Source organism: Lepus europaeus, chromosome 9 (assembly GCF_033115175.1).
Source record: "Lepus europaeus isolate LE1 chromosome 9, mLepTim1.pri, whole genome shotgun sequence".
NCBI classification, from domain to species: Eukaryota; Metazoa; Chordata; class Mammalia; order Lagomorpha; family Leporidae; genus Lepus; species Lepus europaeus.
In genome coordinates, this window is record NC_084835.1 from 6,885,978 (window position 1) to 6,905,169 (window position 19,192).

General features: G+C 56.0%; 1 protein-coding gene across 3 annotated transcripts in view; it reads right to left on the reverse strand.

Annotated features, from left to right (window-relative positions):
• SRGAP3 (SLIT-ROBO Rho GTPase activating protein 3) overlaps nt 1–19,192 on the reverse strand; it is a 243,661-nt gene that overhangs the window by 104,361 nt on the left and 120,108 nt on the right. For all 3 annotated transcript variants that reach the window (XM_062200379.1, XM_062200380.1, XM_062200381.1), the window contains exon 2: nt 13,979–14,171. In XM_062200379.1, coding sequence (XP_062056363.1) covers nt 13,979–14,171 — 193 coding nt within the window. The remainder of the gene's footprint in view (nt 1–13,978; nt 14,172–19,192) is intronic.

The following is a 19,192-nucleotide window of genomic DNA, read 5'->3' on the forward strand; positions in this document are numbered from 1 at the left end:
TCAGGCACCCACAAACACGTGGGCAGCTGTTGGGGGGACTCCCAGGAAGGGGGCCTGGCCTGACTCAGCACTGAAGTGTCCCTGGGGAAGGGGTGGTGACGCTGCTCTCTGAAGGTGAGGGAGGGGAGGTAGCTGGGAGGGTGGGCTGCAGGAAGGGCTCCAGGCAGCACGTGCAGGTGAGGCCGGGTCTCGGAGCTCTGCCGAGTGCCCTGATCCCTGTCTGGTGGCCAATCTGCCTGGTACAGGACTGGGGAAGGAGCACCCAGGTCACAACCAAAGGTGGACGCCAGCCTCAGGGCCCTTTATTTTCCAAGGAGTTCCTGGTCCCTTCCCACAGTGGCAACCCTGTGACCTGGGATCCAGCTCTCACAGCAGAAGCATCCTTGCCTGGGCCGCCTTCCACTGCTTTCCCAGGCCATTAGCAGGGAGCTGCATCGTAAGTGGAGCAACCAGGACATAAACCGGTACCCATATAGGATGGTGGCGCTGTTGCAAGTGGTGGCTTCAATCACTGTGTCACAGCACCAACCTCTAGCCTCACTCTTAGAAGGTGACAGAACAAGCCAAGCTGATGATCTCCAGTCCCAGGCACCCTTGGAACAGCCTCTCCGCCTTCCCAGTCTTGCATCCGTGCGTCTCCACAGCAGGCAGAAGCTGCTGAGCTCTGCCTTCCCCTGCGAGTGTGTTTTCTTTCCGGGTGGCCAGAAAATAGCAGTGACTATTTCTGGTGAGTCACAGCTTTCTCTCTTCGGCTTGGCGAGCTGGGGATCAGCGTCCAAACACTGCAGCTCGCAAAGCCAGGCCCTGCCAAGCTGGCGCATCAGGAACAAGAAATCAGCAGTGAGACATCTTCAGCTTCTCGGCTGGGGGCCGGAAAATTCTGCCTAGCAAACAGAACACACTTCCAAGCCTGTAGAGCCCCCCTCGCTGCGGAATCAAGCCAAACCCACAGCCCTGGAATCCTGCTTCCTCTAGGAGGGAGGTGGCTCCTGCAGCTGACACCAAGCCCAGGTGCCAAGTCCCTGCCTCCGGCTTCCTGCTCCCATCCAGAATGTTCTCACACCTTGCATAGGAGACGCTCACCAGCAAAGCTGTCTATGAAAAGTGCAATCTCAATTCATTCCTGGGCCAGAGCAGTGTGGTTAACCTCTTGTTGCCTGAGCTGCCCCGCGCAGGATTTGGCATCCACCACATTCGCTCGTGGCGTCAGTCACCGAACAGCAACTGAGTGCCTGTCTGTGCCTGGTGACAGTGAGAAAAATGAGCCACGCGCCTGCTTCGTGGCCCGTCCCGTGGGGGCCTCAGAGAATACCAAACAGTCTCACACATGAGGAGAGGGGCTGAAGCGCGCTGCCGCTCACGAGTCAGAACGCAGAGCTGGAGTCCACCTGTGGCCACGCTGGCTCTTCTGGCCCGAGACCCTCCCTGGTGGTCCTGCTCCCTGCTCCTCGAGGCCTCCCTGGCCACCTGCAGCACCCCTCCCCTCGTCTCTATCACACCCCCTGATTTGATCATGATTCCAGAACCATCGAGCTGGGCTTTTGTTCAGATCTTTGCTCCCTGTCCAGCTGACACTGCCCGCCGGGGCCCAGGCAGGACGGGGTGCATGGTCGGCTCTCCGCAGGTGAAGGAACCTCTGAACCTGGACCAGAAGGGTGGGGAGCTCACGGCATGGCCCACGGAGGAGGACAAACATGGCCGGCAGCAGCTGTGCAGGCCCCGTGGGCACCGGCATCTTCAGAGGAGGTGAGTGTGGCCGGAGGACAGGGGCACTGGATGAAGGGTCAAGACAAAGCCAGGTGGTAGCACGAGCAAGGGCCACAGGTTTCCTAGGGCGCCCTAATGGAGGACACTCCCCCTGCCCAGAGAAGCTGATGGCCTCCTAGTTCAGAGGCTGGCAGCGTGAGATGCCGGTGGTGGCTCTGAGGCTGGGAGGGGCATCTGTGCCAGCCCCCTCTCCAGCTTTGGGTGGTCTGGGGGCATCTCTGGCATCCTTGGCGGGGAGCAGCATCACCCTGACAACTCTGATCTCTGCTTTCACCCGCTTCGGGGCCCCCGCCATGTCTGTATCCCAAGGCCCTTTGGCGAGGGTGCCAGTCACATTGGCTTAGGCGAAGCCCACGCCTCACCTTTCTGTATCTCCATACAGATGAGACTCCCAGACCAGATCACATCCTGAGGGGTTGGGGACACAGGTCCCCTGAGTAGGCTGCCCCTCTCCAACAGGATTGGGGGCCCAAGGCCAATCCCGGGACACCCCAGGCATTCTTCCTTGGGCCCATGACAGGAGCAAAGGCCACGGGGCAGAGGGGCCGTCTGCCCCCTGTGCTGTCAAAGCAGGGCTCTCCCGCATCCCCTTCTTTGTCCACAGGCACCCCCCCACAAAGCGCTGGAGCCCCAAGCCAGGGATGGTCTCTGCACCTGCCCCTTTCTCATGGATGACCTCGTCTTGGGTGTTCTGAGGAAACTCAAGGCCACCGCACTGGGCGTGGGGCGAGCGGTGCAGGGCTGGTGGGTGCAAGGCCAGAGTGGCTCTGCTGAGCCACACTGGGTGCTGTGCCATCAGAGGCTGGGGCTCAGATGCCAGTGTTGCCCCTCACCGACAAAGCAAACTCGGGAAGTGAGTCCAGACTTTTCTTTCCTAAGCCACATGGTGACCTCACAGCGCTGCTCTGGGGATCAAATAAGGCGATCCCCGAGACGCTCTTACGACGCGACCCCGGGGGCAGGATACAATCAGTTACTGCCGTCACCGCTTCTGCTCCCCACACCTCCCTAGGTTGCCGGGGAAACATGGGGAATGGCAGGTGGAGATGCATGGCCCACAGCAGGGTTTCTACACAACGCTGCAAAAGGCCACCAGAGCCCCCACGCACCCCCACCCCCAGTGAGGATGAAGGAGGGAATGAGTTGGGGGGAGGCTGGACACCCAAGGGTGGCCTCGTGCCTACCTCTGGGCTCCGAGTCCCCCGCCCACTTCAGCGAGCTTATTTAGGAAGGACTGTCCCTAGCCTCAGCTTACAAATGAAATAAAAAGTCCTCGCTCTCTGTGAGCAGACAGCAGAGGGAAACCAACAGTGTCAGTGCATCCCGGGCAGGTGCAGAGGCCTGGGATCTCAATTCTGTTGGTTAGCAGGGGGCTCAAGAGTGTGTGGAAGAGACGGTCAGTGGGCCCGACCCACTGTGAGGGACCCCAGCCATCACGCCACAGCACCGCTCCCGCCGCCGGCCTCTGTGGACAACACCCACACGGCCAGGAGCACACCTCCTCCCCGAGCTGCCCTCACTTCCGGGCACTTCTCAATGTTGACCTGAAATCAGCTTGTCGGCAGATGCTGTCCTGGGACCTCACCAGCCCTGCTCCCCACACGAAAGCCCATTCCCTTAGCAGGTTTAAAGACAGCATTGGGCTGTATCTTACTGTGTTCAGTTATTCACCTAAAATACTTGGGTACAGCACATATTATACATCAGGGAGGTACAGTCAGAGAGAGAGAGAGAGAGAGAAAGAGTTCTTGCCTTTTAGCAGCTGCACACTGAAGGAAGAGACCAGCTGGACCCTTCCCTGATAATCGGTTCCTGGTCCCCAGAGACCGCAGCTCTGCCTGGGAGGCCAGACAAGCAGCTGGTTTCACAGAGGAATAGGGCCTGAGGCTGGCATGTGTGGGGTGAGCAGGAGTGGACCAGCAAGGGGGGGACGGGAGTGAATCCCAGAGCCCCCCTAGAGGAAGTGGCCTGGACGTACGAGTGATGCTCAGGGAACCTCACTGGGCCCCGAGAGATGACGCCCCAAGTCTGGCACCTGAATGCAATCTTGCACTTTGGAATCAGACCATGATTAGAGTCCTAGCCCCACCCTCCCTGTCCCAGCCATGTCCCTCTGGGAAAATCCTTCAATTGTTCAAAATGCCCACCTTGTCACCTAGAAAGGTAAAGCTCGCAGCTGCCTTGCAGATCACAATGTGGCCTTGAAGGTTCAAGGAGACTGTGGGTGTAAAACACCTGGCAGGCCCATTTGGCACCGAGAAATGGGGCCGTGGGCACGAGGGCTCCTAGAGAGGCTACCCCAGCTGCACAGCAGAGGCCCTGGACACGATCATCAAACAAGCAGCTGGCACATCCCTGGGAGAATTTCAGCTCCAGGCCACTGTCAGAGTACCAGGGCACTCTGAAAAGTAAGTGGAAAAATGGAATTAAGAGGTAGGTTTAGGGGCTGGTGTTGTGGTACAGTGGGTTAAGCCATAGTTTGCAATGCTGGCCTCTCATATCAGACCACCAGCTCAAGTCCCAACTACCTCCCTTCCGATCCAGCTCTCTGCTAATGCATCTGGGAAGGCAGCAGATAATGGTCCAAGAACTTGGGCCCCAGCCACTTACGTAGGAGACCCGGATAGAGTTCCTGGATCCAGGCTTCGGCCTGACCCAGCCCTGGCTGTTATAACCATTTTGGGAAGTAAACCAACAGATGCAAATGCTTGTGAGCACTCTCGCTCGCTCGCTCTGTGTGTGTGTGTGTGTGTTGCTCTGCCTTTCAAATAAGTAAACAAATCATTTTTTTTAAAAAGAAAAAAAAGGTAAGTTTATTTTGGTGCAAAATATTTTTGACATCTGTACATAGCTGTTTTTTCTTCGAATTGCGTGTTCTTCATGAACTCTTTGAAGACCCTTTGAATGCATGGATTTTTTTTTTTTTACTTGCCTTTTAGTTACATTTTCTAAGAACTCCGGAAGCTCTGTATTCTCTGGAGCGCCACAAGTGAGATGCCAGCTGCAGCAATAGTGACAGCTATGAACAGAGACCAAGCCCCACCTGCAGGCTTGCTCCGGCTCCCCCCACCCCAAACTCCCCCACCTCCTGAATCCTCTGAGCATTTATCTGTTCCATTTATGTGCTACAGAAATGCTTCTCTGGTTAAGAATAACCTGGAAAGCCGTGTCTAAATTATAGCCTCTTTTTAGAGAAATGCTACATGTGTGAAAAAACTGGGATGTTTCCTCCCCGAGAAGAAGTGTTTCCTTGGAAACCGCGTTCTTCACTGCCTGCTCCCTCCCAACTGTTCTGTGAGGCTGAGATGCTGCAAATCTGCTTTCCACAGACCATTTGCATAGACTGTTATTGGCAAACCAGCCGAACGCCTGCCAGCTCTCTCCAAACTCTGACTTCCCCCAAACACTTGAAGCAGGTTTGAAGATAATCTCCTGTTGCTTTTCTCCCCCAGAGTGGTCCAGATAGCAGCCACCAATGTGTGACCCTGGAGATGAGACAGGTGCCATCAGGGACATCCCCTGGAGAGTGAGAGGCAGGAAAACCCTGGGGAGAGGGGCCAGCGCTTGGTTCAGGGTCAGGATGTGACTCGCGATGCTTGCCTCTCACAAGGCCTGGGTCTGGGTCCCAGCCCGCCTTCCAGTTCCAGCTTCCTGCTGATGCACACCCAGGGAGACACCAGAGACGGCTGAAGTACTCGGGTCTCTGCCACCCACATGGGACATTCAGATGGAGTTCCAGGCTCCTAGCTTTGCCCTGGGCCACTCCAGGCCATTGCAGCAATTTGGGGAGTGAACCAGCAGATGGAAGAGCTGTGTGTGTGTGTGTGTGTTGCCTTTCCCGTAAGTAAAAAATAGTATTTGCTTTGAATACTGAGGGCGTCAGATAGGAGGGGGCGCCATTACCCCCAAACACGGAGCCACTGTGTGCACGCAGTGTTCGCACGGCTGTGGCTGACATGACACTTCTAACAGAGCTTGTTGGGACACAACATCACTGGGGTGGCGCTGTGCATAGCGGGTAGAGCCGCCACCTGCAGTGCCACATCCTATATTAGCACCGGTTCAAGTCCCGGCTGCTCCACTTCCAACCAGCTCTCTGCTATGGCCTGGGAAAGCAGTAGAAGGTGGCCCAAGTCCTTAGGCCCTTGCACCCGCATGGGAGACCCAGAAGAGGCCCCCAGCTCCTGGCTTCAGATTGACACAGCTCCAGCCATTGCGGCCATTTGAGGAGTGAAACAGGAGATGGAAAGCCTCTCTCCCCCCCTCCCCTTCCTTTGAAATAAATAAATAAATCTTAAAAACACAACATGACATTCATATTTTTGTATAAAAATGGTACTTAAAAATAAGTTTAGTGCCAAAAAATTGAAATTCATAATATGCATTTTTCCACAAACTTTTTGAAGACCCCTTGTAAGTAAGGATTTAAAAACTGCTTGTACCAAAATAAATTTATCTTTTAATTCCATCCAGCATGAACAAACGTGAGGCTCCCTTGTATTTTTTTTTTTTAATTTGACAGAGTTAGAGAGATAGACAGAGAGAAAGGTCTTCCTTTCATTGGTTCACCCCCAAATGGCCGCTACAGCTGGAGCTAGGCCGATCCAAAACCAGGAGCCAGGTGCTTCCTCCTGGTCTCCCATGAGGGTGCCAGGGCCCAAGCACCTGGGCCATCCTCCACTGCCTTCCCGGGCCATAGCAGAGAGCTGGACTGGAAGAGGAGCAACTGGGACTAGAACCAGCACCCATATAAGATGCCAGGCCACAGGCAGAGGATTAACCAAGTGAGCCACAGGGCCGGCCCTGCTCCCTGCATTAATGTGTGTCATGGGAGCGGGTTCCACAGTGGAGCAGCTTGCGGGAAGACGCAACAGCCGGTTTATCCCGGATCTTCCCAGAGCCTGCCCGCCTCTCCTCTCTCCCAACCAGACAGCTCCAAGCACTGACGCTCTGGAGGAAGACGAGCCTTGTCCTGGGAATCCCATCTGCATGAACTACCCAGCCCATCTGGACCAGGCCGTGCACCTGCACGAGAGGCAGACCCTCGGGGCCAGGATATGGAGGCTCCCCTCCCCCCTTCCTGCTTAGGGAGGCCCCCCCCCAGCTTCAGGCCTTCTGAAGAGAGGCCTGGCGTGGAAAGGACAGTGGGCTTTGAGTTAGCACTGATAACCAGGAGGAAAAGGAACGCAGCCCAAAAGCGAGCGATCCATCTGAAAGGAGCCACGCTGGACGGCCCTGAAGAGCAAATGGTCCGATGTGACTAAAACTTGCACCCACTGGCCAGCCTACCCTCTCCCTGCCTCCTCCTAGCCTCCCCAGCTCTGCTAACCACACTGTACTCCCCACACTTCACTTCCACACACAAAGGATCCCAAGCTGTTTGCCTCTCCGTGTCTGGCTTATTCCACTGAACATCATCACCTCTGGCTCCTCCACATTGCCACATACGACAGAACTGCATTCCTCTTCAGGGCTGAATAGTACTCCCCTGTGTGGACGCCCAGGTACTGTTCATCCACTCAGGCAGTGATGGGCTCTCGGGGTGCCTCCTCCTCCTGGCCCCAGTGCTCAGCACACAACAAACACGGGAGTGAAGGTGTCCAGGGATTCATTCCCCTGGGACACGTACTCAGTGGCAGGATGGCTGCGTCGCACCCAGCACTGCTTGGGCTTTTTCAGGAACTTCCACCCTGTTTTCTACAAAGGCTGTGCTCACCGACGTGCCCACCGACCAGGCACAAGGAGGGCTCCCGCGCTCCACACCCTGGCCAGCACTTGTTACCTTTCCTCTTTTTCACGACAGCCATGCTGCCAGGGACGAGGGGGTATCTCTGTGGCTCCCCTTCTCGTGTCCATTACACCCTGGGGAGTCCATGCATAGCAACAATATATCACACACTTCAGAAAGCTGGGAGATTTTCATGTTTTCATCACAAAGAAAGGACAAATGTTGGAAGAGACAGGACTACTTCGACATCAACACTGCAGAACATACTGAAGTGTCACATGGCATGACATGAATACGTCAATTTTTAAAAGGATACATCCCCCTAGGTTTTTTCCAAGGCCACGGTCATCAGAACCCTCAGTTTCTGGTGGGGATCTGCAGGGAGGCCCCATCCTCATGGCAGCACAGCACCTGATGCCAAGCACATGACCGGTAACCTTTGCCCAAACAGCCTCTGTGAGCTCTCAGGGTGGCCAGAAGACATCCCATGCCCAACCCCACCCCACCCACCCTAACTGCCACCTGACTGGCTCATTCATTCATTCAACAAACATTTAGGGCCAACCACGGGCAAGCTCTGTGCCACACTAAGGTCCCCAGGGCCAACAGCCACTCTCTGCCAGCTGGGAGCCTGCAGCCCAGGGGTCACCCAAGGGGAACAGACATCAGGCAAACATCAGCTCTACCTCGCTCCCCTCCCCCCAGTCCTCCGCACACCAAGTCCCAGTGGGGGACACCCCTGAGTCCCCTTTCCCCCACCCCACCTGTGCAGGATTCCCCAGTCTGTGCTACTCCAGCCTCTCGACGGGCTGTCACTGCCCCCTGCTCAGGGAACACCCCACCCTCTGGGTCTCCCCGAGCCCTGGGTGGGCTGGGAAACAGCAATCAGGTCTGCTTCCCAGCCTGCCCTCACTTGCCTGTCCTGGCCACCGGACCCCCCCCCCTCCCCACATTCCATCCCAAGACAGCTCCTTGTAGTCTCCCAGGTCTCTACACAAAAAGGAAGCCCCCCTCCCCCCCCCATCTCCAGCACCTGCCAGCAAGAAGAGGCCTTTGCTTCCCCTCCTTGGAGGCCAAGCTGGGCTCGGCCCTTAGAGCTCCAAGGCTGCACCAATTCAGGCCTTGCATGTATGGGGACGGCGCCCGCCACCTGGCTCTCCTGGAGCCCTGAGCTCCCGTGTCTGAGGTGTCTGGGGGTTGAGGGAGAGGTCCTGACACAACACAGACAGGAAGCCGGCCCCGCTCAGCCCAGGCTCCTGTCAACCCCCGCACAGCGCCGGGCACACAGGGAAAGCTGGCCTGCGCCCCCCACGCCAGGCCAGCCACCAGCTGAGCAGCACCGAGCGACCCCAGTCCCTGAACCCTGTGCAAACTGTGACCCAGGAAATCCCAAGCCGTGGGATGTTGTGCTCATTTCCATCAAAGCAACCACCTGATCCCAGCCAGTCTTCCTGTTAGGAGGGGTCTTCCAAAAATCCATGGAAAACGCACACCATGAAAAAAGTGCATGTGGCTGCCCGACTTGTCATGCACCAAAATCAACTTTTCACACTGTGTTCCAGGAACTTTCGGAAGTGCCCTCAGATACGCTCTCTCCTCCACTCGATGGGAAAGTCTAACTTGACGGGAACAAGTCTCTCCTGTTCACTGCAGCAAACCCAGGGTCTGGCACACAGCAGACACTCAATAAATACAGGCTCAGGGGCCACCGTTGGGGTGCACTGGGTTAAGCCACTACCTGCCATGCCAGCATCCCACGTCAAGAGCTCCAGTCTGAGTCCCGGCTGCTCTGTGTCTAACTCAGCTCACTGCCGAAAGCAGCAGGTAGCAACCCAGCACTTGATCTGCCTGCCACCCGCACGGGAGACCCGGATGGGGTTCCAGGCTCCCGGCTTCAGCCTGGCCCAGCCCTGGCTGTTGCATCCATTTGGGGGAGTGAACAGCAGACTGAAGTTTCCTCCCTGCCTCTCTGTGTCTCCCCCTCTGTGTGTGTACGTGTGTAACTCTGTCTTTTAAATAAATACTGATTGAAGAAGCAAACACCTCAGAGCATGAGGATAAAATAGAGACACAGAGCAAGGAGCCAGCCCAGAGCTGAGAGAGGTCTCCAGAGGAAGTGACATGGGAACACCATGGGCTGACGGCTCAATGGACACAGCCAGTGGGACTGGGGCACGTCCTAAGCCACATTCCTCTCCCACAGTATCTGAGAACTGGGCCTGGGTCTCCCTGATCTTGGCGTCTGCCATGCTGTGCACGGGCTGGACAACAAGAGTCCCCTTCTCCACACATTTGAAGCACATGAAGGACCCTGTGGCCTTCTGGATGGCTGGGCTGGAAGGCAGGAACCCTGGATTTTCAAGCTCATCGCATCCTCAGCAAAAGCAGCAGCTCGGCTTTTCCAGTGCCCGGCTCCCTGGCTGTGCCCTGTGTTATCGCCAGGATGCTGGGTGAGCTGGTGAGGATGTTGGAACAGCCAGGACAGAGATCGACAAGGCTAGCAAAGAAGCCTGCCACGAAGCCACAGCACTCCCCATAGTCTGAGTCAGGAGGAACTCGGAGATCCAGGGCCTTCTCTGTAGACTTTGTGATGACCCCTCTCACTGCTCCCGAAGGTGCCACCTGCCCAGGGAGGCCGCCAGAGTCACCAGCCTTTGACTCGTTTGCCCCACGGAACTCTGCCCAGGTAAGTCAGCAGTGCCTGGGCAGCTGGGGCTGCTTCACCTGCCCAGGTGAGAAGTGGACAGCTGGACTGTAGAGGGACAGGGCTGAGGGACAAACACTGGACATGGAGGACAGTGGCTCCAGTGTCTAGCTCAGTTCTGCACCTAATTTGCTGTGACATCCTGGGCAAGTGGCTTCCCTCGCCGACCCAAATCCCTCCTCCAGGGTGGACTTTATATAGAGCAAGTCCTTTCTCTTCCTCTTCCCTCGTGCCCTCTCATTCACAGACAGCCCAGCTCTGGCAGGCATGGGCTCCCGGTAGCGAGCAGACAAGGATAAGAGCTGGCCCTACCCGCAGTTCCCGAGAGCCCATGTGGAGGTGGAGAGAGTCTCAGACGCAGACAGTGGGACAGGGCTTCCCACACAGCCGGGGTGGCAGACCCAGAGCACAGCACAGACCCAGAGGCTGCCCCAGGTCAGTCCATGTCCTGAGCTCAAAGAGCGCATCCAGGCCACCCACAGAGACTCTGCTGCCCTGCGCTCAGGGCCATCACATCAGCATCACACACAGGGCCCGCCCCAGCTGCTCCAGCCTGGGGGACGCTCATTAGACCGGCACAGTGTGATAAGCAGCCTGCATGGCCCTGCTGTGCCACCTGGGCTCCTGTTCCATCTGCCGGGCTCAGCTAATGAAGCCCCGAGCTGGCCACGCTCATTATAGGACACATGAGCAAACAGGGGAGTCCCCACCCTCCCCTCCGCCCCAGCGTCAACACGGACACCAGCCAGGAGGACGGCAGATGCCAGGCAATAAAGCCCTGCCCTGTGCACATCCCTGTCCCCGACACTTCTGGACACAGTTCTGCCAGGGCCCTGGGTCCACATGAAAGTGCCTGTGGCCGTGTCTCAGGGTGCCCGAGCCCCCACAGCGGCTGCCCTCAGGCTGCACCCAGCACCTTTCTCAGCCCAAGCCAGGGCAGAGAAGAGCAGCAGCTTCAGTTCTGTCTTCCCAGTCCCCGGTCCACACACTTGGCCAAGCCTCTTCCTTGGAGCTTTGCCCCCACCTTTACGACGAGGCAGTGACACCTGCCTGGCACAAAGTCAGTGCCCAGTTAACACACTCAACAGATGCTCCCTGCTGTGGCTGTGGCTCAAAGACAGGTAAGGAAAGGGACAAAAGGTAGCCAGGGGTGCTTCCAAGGCGGGGAAGGTAGGGGAGCGGCGAGAAACATGCTTCTGACCTCTCTGTATTTTCTAAACTGGGCACAATGAGCATTTTGCTTTCATTGTTTGAAAAGGCCCAAATTCCCCCCAAACACACATCAGATACAGGAGACGATGCCCGGTGCCCGAGATGGTGCTGCAAGGACAGGCCTCCCCTGCGGCCCAGGTTTGAACCGACGGGACTGCGAGTGTTGCCATTGCAGTAGCAATGTCTTACCCTGAGGGCCAAGGGAGGATGGCACTCTGAGGCAGCGCTCAGTTCCGTGGCCCAGACCACTGAGAGCTTTGGGGGAGTTTAGAGGAGATGAGTTCCCCATCCACAGTGGAATGCAAAACCGCAGAGAGCAACACGAAGGAGAGCACCCCTCAGTAGCTGATGTGGTCCTGCCCTACAGTAGGATACTCAGCCCTAAAATGCAACAGAATTCTGGGGCAGGCATTTAGCCTAGAGGTTAAGATGTCAGGTGGGGCCGATTCTGTGGCGCAGCGGGTTAAAGCCCCAGCCTGCAGTGCCAGCATCCCATACAGGCGCCAGTTTGAGTCCCAGCTGCTCCTCTTCTTCTTTTTTTTTTTTTTTTTTTTGACAGGCAGAGTGGACAGTGAGAGAGAGACAGAGAGAAAGGTCTTCCTTTGCCGTTGGTTCACCCTCCAATGGCTGCTGCGGCCGGCGCATCGTGCTGATCCGAAGCCATGAGCCAGGTGTTTCTCCTGGTCTCCCATGGGGTGCAGGGCCCAAGGACTTGGGCCATCCTCCACTGCCTTCCCGGGCCATAGCAGAGAGCTGGCCTGGAAGAGGGGCAACCGGGATAGAATCCGGCACCCCAACCGGGACTAGAACCCGGTGTGCCGGCGCCGCAAGGTGGAGGATTAGCCTGTTAAGCCACGGCGCCGGCCAGCTCCTCTTCTGATCCAGCTCTGCTATGGCTTAGGAAAACAGTGGAGGATGGCCCAAGTTCTTGAGCCCCTGCACCCATGTGGGAGACCTGGAGGAAGCCGCGTGGGAGACCCAGAGGAAGCCCCTGGCTCCTGGCTTCTGGTCAGCTCAGCTCTGGCCATTGCAGTCATTTGGGGAGTGAACCAGCAGAATGGAAGACCTCTCTCTCTCTGGCTGTACCTCTCTCTGCAACTCTTTCAAATAAATAAAATAAATCTTTTTTTTAAAAATTTTTAAAAAGGTGTCAGTTAGGATGCCTGCATCCCGGGCCTGGCGCTGTGGTGTGGTGTGCTAAGCCTCCTCCTGTGGCACTGGCATCCCATACGGGCGCCAGTCCATATCCTGGTTGCTACTCTTCTGATCCAGCTCTCTGCTATGGCCTGGGAAAGCAGTAGAAGATGGTCCAAGTGCTTGGGTCCCTGAACCTACATGCGAGACCCAGAAGACGCTCCTGGCTCTTGGCTTTGGATCAGTCCAGCTCCAGCCACTGCAGCTATTTAGGGAATGAATCAGCAGATGGAAGACCTTTCTCTGTCTCTCCCTCTCGCTGTCTATAACTCTACCTCTCAAGTAAGTAAATAAATCTTTTTTAAAAAGATGTCCGCATCCCAAAATCAGAATTCCTGCATTCAAAACCTAACTCCTACACCTGACCCCAGCTCCCTGCTAAAACAGGAGGCAGCAGTGACTGAGCCACCGTCTCGAGAGTTCCAGACTGAGCTCCCTCCCAGTGTCTGCCCAGTTCAGTCCAGGCACTATAGGGCTGCGTAACTGCACAACCCCACTTACACGAAGTTCAACCCTGGCCAAGGCCCAGGGATGCAAAGTAGGGTGAATGCCAGGGCCCAGGGAAGGAGGAGGCAGAGTTAGAATTTAAAGGACATGGAGTTTCAATATAAGAACCTGGCGGTTGGAGAAGGTAATAGATGCACACACTTCACAGGTGGTCAGGGTTATGTGCATTTTAAAGAAAGCAGGTACAGAGGGGGAAAGGACTGGACCCGAGGAGAGGGGATAGGAAGAGGAGAGAAGGAACAAGTCCCTGGTCTCAGGGGTGCGGGGGCATTTGCAAGAGAGCGGACGTGAGGAGGCGGGGAGGGCCCAGGGGGCCCCGCTGTGGGACACACAGGCTGGCTGGGGTGAACACAGACACAGGAGCTCTCCTGCCAGCACTGAGCACACAAGCTTCTGCAGCTGAGGCAGCACCTGCCACGTCGATGCTACACACACTGAGCCTCAGAGAACTCGGCACACGCGTGGGGGATGAGAAATCGGGACAGGGAGCTCCTGCCCTGTAAATAATTAATAAAGGGAGGAGGAGCCCAGCCGAGGCCCTCCAGCACACGAGGAAGAGGACGCTCCAGGCTTCGGCTGGGGAGGGACCCCCCAGTGCCCACGCTGCAGGCAGGCCGACGCCCTGGGTCCAGTCAGCACGCAGCAGTGGGCATGACAATACTAAGAGCCACACGACTGACCGCGCACCTCGTGTGTGCCAACAAGCTCTTTTCTGGGGCTACCAGCTCAGTCCCTGCCTGTGTGGGAACCGCTTCTGTGCTCACCGGGAGCCAGGGAGGCTCAGACCCAGGGCCCTGGGCGCAGCTCCTTCCTGCTCGTCCGCCCACGCCCTGCCTCCCGCCGTCCCCACCCCAGCCACTTCTCACTTGAACTGGTGCTCCCGGGAGCTGCGGATCTTGGAGGAGAAGCGCTCAGCCAGCTTCTCCAGGCTGCGGGAGTACTCCAGCTCGATCTCGGCTTTTCTGCGGAAAAACTCCTGGAGGTCCTGCAGCAGCTGCAGCCGCGACTCCGACTGCTGCTCCAGGCATTTGAACTGCTCCACCAGCTGCGTGCGGATCTCTGTGGGCGGAGGCAAAGAGCACGTTAGGCTGCTGGCAGGGACGGCGGTGGGGGCCCCAGCACACTTGGGGCCAACGCTGAGCACTGCAATTCAAGCAGGCCCCCCCATACACACACCAAAGCCTTGCTGGACAGAGCCTTGGCACAAAGACTTGGCACATGCCTGTCTTTGCCACTCAACCACAGGGAGGGGGCAACGTCCAGCCCGCAGGCCATATGGGGCCCACGAGATCTTTCGGTCTGGCTCTGCCAAGGCATCCACAGGCGGGACTAGAAATTCAATAAACCTATACCAGGCTCATTTTTGAGCTGATAATTGTATATGACCCATGAAGGACGTTATAAATATACACATGGCCCTTAGCAGAAATGTTTCCCCAGCCCCAGTCCTAACCACACGTTTCCCAAACTCCAGCCACAGACTGGTGCCACCACGGTCTCCTCCGTGCCCACGCGCCAGCCCCAGTGCTCTCTCTTCCACACGATCGGGTAGACTGATCAGCTTTTCTTACTGCATTGCACCTGTGGAAAGTGAACTCTCCGACACCAGTGCAGCGGGCAGCTAGCACCACCTGCACCCTGGGACAGAGGAAATTCCCTCAACGACCACAGGTAACGTGTAAAATGCTATTTACACACTGCTGCTCACTGCTGTATCTGAGCAAGTGCAAACAGAGGAGTGGCATACATTGATCAAATCTGCCGGTCCTTCATTGCTGGCAGTGGAGAGCGGGCTCCCGCCCTAAAGAACTCCTGACCCCAAAGCTCAAAGCAACAGGGTTTATAAAAGCAGAAACCACAGGACAGGAGCGGGAATACATGGTTGCTAGGATGGGGTGGGGGGAATACATGGTTACTAGGGTCAAGCTGACCTAAGGCCTATGCGAAACTAACACCAATTACACTCTTGACAACACCAACTGCAATCTTAACAATTTCGGTTACAATCTTGACATTAATCCAAGAGCAGCCTCTGTCTTAAGCTTGAGCGATCACACTAGGGGATTTCCACGCCCTGCCAAGTAGGATGAAGTTATTGTTGCCACGTAAGCTTTCTTTCTTTTTTTTTTTTTTTTTTAGGATTTATTTATTTATTTATTTGAGAGGTAGAGTTACAGACAGTGAGAGAGAGAGACGAAGAGAAAGGTCTTCCTTCCGTTGGTTCACTCCCCAAATGGCCGCAATGGTTGGAGCTGTGCCAATCCGAAGCCAGGAGCCAGGTGCCTCTTCCTGGTCTCCCACGTGGGTAGAGGGGTCCAAGGACTTGGGTCATCCTCCACTGCACTCCTGGGCCACAGTAGAGAGCTGGACTGGAAGAGGAGCAGCCGGGACTAGAACCGGTGCCCATATGGGATGCCGGAGCCGCAGGAGGAGGATTAACCTACTGCGCCACGGCACCAGCCCCTACTGTGTAAGCTTCCAATCATAGCTTCAGACCAGGTGTCATGGTAGGGGTTGCTTTCTCAAGATGGACTCTTGAGTGCTCTAAAGTGGAGTCCCTCTTGTCAGGGTGTCACTTCATTAACACAGGCCACAGCCCAAGCTGCTCTGTCAATCAGCAAAGGGCAAATAGCCGGTGGAAGGGGCAGAAGACACACTTCCTCCCACACAGGTGGGGCTGCGAGGCCAAGGGAAGTGGTGAGACCTTAGGCCACATGTGCGTTCTCCCCATAAACAAACGTCGCAGGCGCCACTTCAGGTAACACTGACGACCAAGCCAGGTCTGCACAGCAGGGCACAAGCCCCAGGACTGGGAGCTGGTGTGGAAAACATGGCTGAATCCTGGTCCACACAGCCAGCCTTGCTTTCAAGCCTGTGACACTGTCCCTCTCACCGTCCCCACCCTGACCCCTCCCGACCACCCACAAGCTGCCGCACTCAGCTCCGCCGGCCACCTACACCCTGCAGCCCCTGTGCTCGGGAACACGTCCAACCCCTTAGCCTGGAATTCAGGGCCCTCCCTCACCCAGCCCCAAACTTTCCTTCTCAGGACTGAGCCCACAGTGGCTCTCCAAGCCGCCCTCCCACAGTGGACACCTTGATGTCAGCTCTCACCTGCCCAACCGCGTACCTGTCAGAAAGAGCAGCCAGTGTCCAAGGCGTGCTCTACAAACTGGGGAAGGCTCACCGTGGGTGCACAAGACCCTCTGAGCGGTCTGCAGGCAGAGGGGGCTGTGGAGAGGCAACTTGAGAGCTTGGCTTACACCCCACTGCTGCCCAGAGAGTACCCCTTATCTCCTCACCCTCCTCTGCACCACACCCTGTTCCCTCCATGGGAGGGAAATCAACTTTTCACTGGTCCAGAATAGGACCACAGTGCAGTGCCCCCAAAATGTCAAGATGCCAACCAACATGAAAATTAAAAATGTGGGTATTACCAAAACTGATCTTTCTTAAGGTCTAAACCCAATGCAGCGTCACAGTCCAAGTCCCAGCCCAAGAAAGAAAAGCTTACATCACGTCCGGGGTCTGCTAGCCAGAAGCACCTCTAAAACACATTTCAAGGGGCCGGCCCTGTGGCATAGCGTATAAAGCCACAGTCTGCAGTGCTGGCATCCCATATGGGCGCCAGTTTGAGTCCTGGCTACTCCACTTCCAATCCAGCTCTCTGCTATGGTCTGGGAAAACAGTCAAAGATGGCCCAAGTCCTTGGGCCCCTGTACTGTGTGGAAGACCTGGAAGAAGCTCCTGGCTCCTGGCTTTGGATCGGCGCAGCTCCAGCTTTTGTGACCAGTTGGGGAGTGAACTAGCAGATGTAAGATCAATCAATACCTCTCTCTCTCTCTCTCGCTCTCTCTCTCTGCCTCTCCTTTTCTCTCTGTGTAACTCTGACCTTCAAATAAACAAACAAATCTTTAAAAAAAAAAAAACCCAAATTTCAAAACATGTTATGAGCCTGGCTCAAGGAGGAAAAAGAAAGGATAAAAGCAGCATCTAGACCCAAACCCCAGTCGAGATCACAGTCTGGGTCCAGGCCCAAATCGAGATCAGGGGCTGGGACCAGTCCTAAGTCCGGTGGCCACTGATGGCAGAAAACATGATAATTTTTAGTCATGTATCATTTATTTACTCATCGTTTGGCTTGCATAAATTATCAGGAATACAATGTTGCAATGCTGCTTTAAAAACACTTGTTAGTTTTCCTCGTAGTATGTAGGGAACCAGACCGGAGGAACCGTGCCCCTAAGATGGCGCCGACTCCCTGCTTCCGGGTTCTTCCTCATCTCAGGGAGTTCCCGCTCTTGCTCGCTCCTTCCCGCCTTAGATTTCCCGCTCTAGCTCGCTCCTTCCCGCCTTGCCACGAGATTGTCCTATCCCCGCGCTTCTAGCCTATCACCTGATTTGTGACGTGTATTGTGCATATAAACCCTTGCTACGCGGGTGTAAGGGAAGTTCCTGCCCAGAAGAGATCGAAGCTGGATCTCCTGCTTGCCGAGCAATAAAGGAACCCCGTGCAAAGTGTTCGGTCTCTGTCTCTTGCTGGACGAGGACGGCGCCGAGCAGCTGGTGGCCCGTACGGGGAACTTCCTCTACGTTGCCCGGTAAGTAGAAGGTAAGCGAGGTCAGTCTTACCGTCTGGGCCCCGCGAGTGAGGTATATCTCGTGGTTGGAGGGTGGACGCACCCTAAGATAGCGGACGTGTTTCCCCGCTTTAAACTGAAAGAATAGCAGACTTGTTTCCCCGCTTTAAACTGAAAGAATAGCAGACTTGTTTCCCCGCTTTAAACTGAAAATAAGATAGCGGACGTGTCTTCCCGCTTTAAACTGAAAATGGGAAATTCATCTAGCCATTCAATGTTGCTTAATCCGTTAAAAGCATTATTGCGTAGCAAAGGGATTAAGGTTTCTAAGACCACACTTGTCAGGTTCCTTGGAAGTGTTGATTTCTTTGCGCCGTGGCTCACCCACGAGGGCCAAATAACTCTTGAGTCTTGGGAGAAATTAGGAAAGGATCTCCGGCGCACAGTTAACGATCCCCAGGAACCCGATATCGACCCCGTTGTTCTCCCCTTATGGGAACTACTGCGGGCGTGCCTCCAAGAGGAGAGGTCGGTGGGAGCGGACCGCCCGACTCTTACGGCGGTTCGCGAGGCTCTCGAGAAAGTTCGTTCTCAGAGCTCGGACGGCGCCCGGGACCTCATACAATTTAAGGACACGGGATGCCAGACTTCCTCACTGGCCTCAGGCTCCGAATGTGGCTCCGCCTCCTCTGAGTCTGAGGGGGAAGGGGACGGCGATCCTAAATCCCCGCCTCCTACGTATGCGCAGCTGCGGCAAAAGTTAAAAGATGCCTGTTTACGCCCTCTAGTGCCTACGGCTCCTCCTATCGATGTCGTGCCCGCCCATCAGATTAAAGACGCAGCGCCTCCTACTGGCGGTCATGTAGGCGTGCCTCAGCCCCATCTAACACCCGTGCCGCCATGGCCATTAAACGTCCCAAATGTGCCACCTTTTTCAGGCAGACAGTTTCATCAACAAGCCTGGAAACAGTTGCGAACTGGCGCTCCCGCTGCCCCCGCTCAGGCTTACCCTGTTTTGGCTTTGGGCACGCGAGAGGCCCGGCACGAACCATTGGACATGACAGTATTAAAACAACTTAAGGCTGCGGTCCATGACTATGGACCCACAGCCCCATTCACATTGTCACTCCTTGAATCAGTCGGCCAGTCCATTTTAACACCTAGCGACTGGACCCAATTGGCTCGGGCCTGTTTAAGTCCAGGCGGCTTTCTTTTGTGGCAATCTATGAATACAGAGTGCTGTCATGACCAGGCAGATAAAAATGCTGAGGACGGCCACCCTACGTGGAATGCTGATATGCTTTTAGGGCGTGGACCTTATCAGGCTGACCAGACCCAATTCCCTAGACAAGTATACAGGCAAATTTCCAACTGTGCCCAACGTGCGTGGAGGCAGGCGTCCAATCCAAGTGACTCAGCTAGCCACCTCACCAAGATCGTTCAGGGCACGGCCGAACCCTTCGCTGATTTTGTCGCTCGCATACTTGAGGCTGCGTCGCG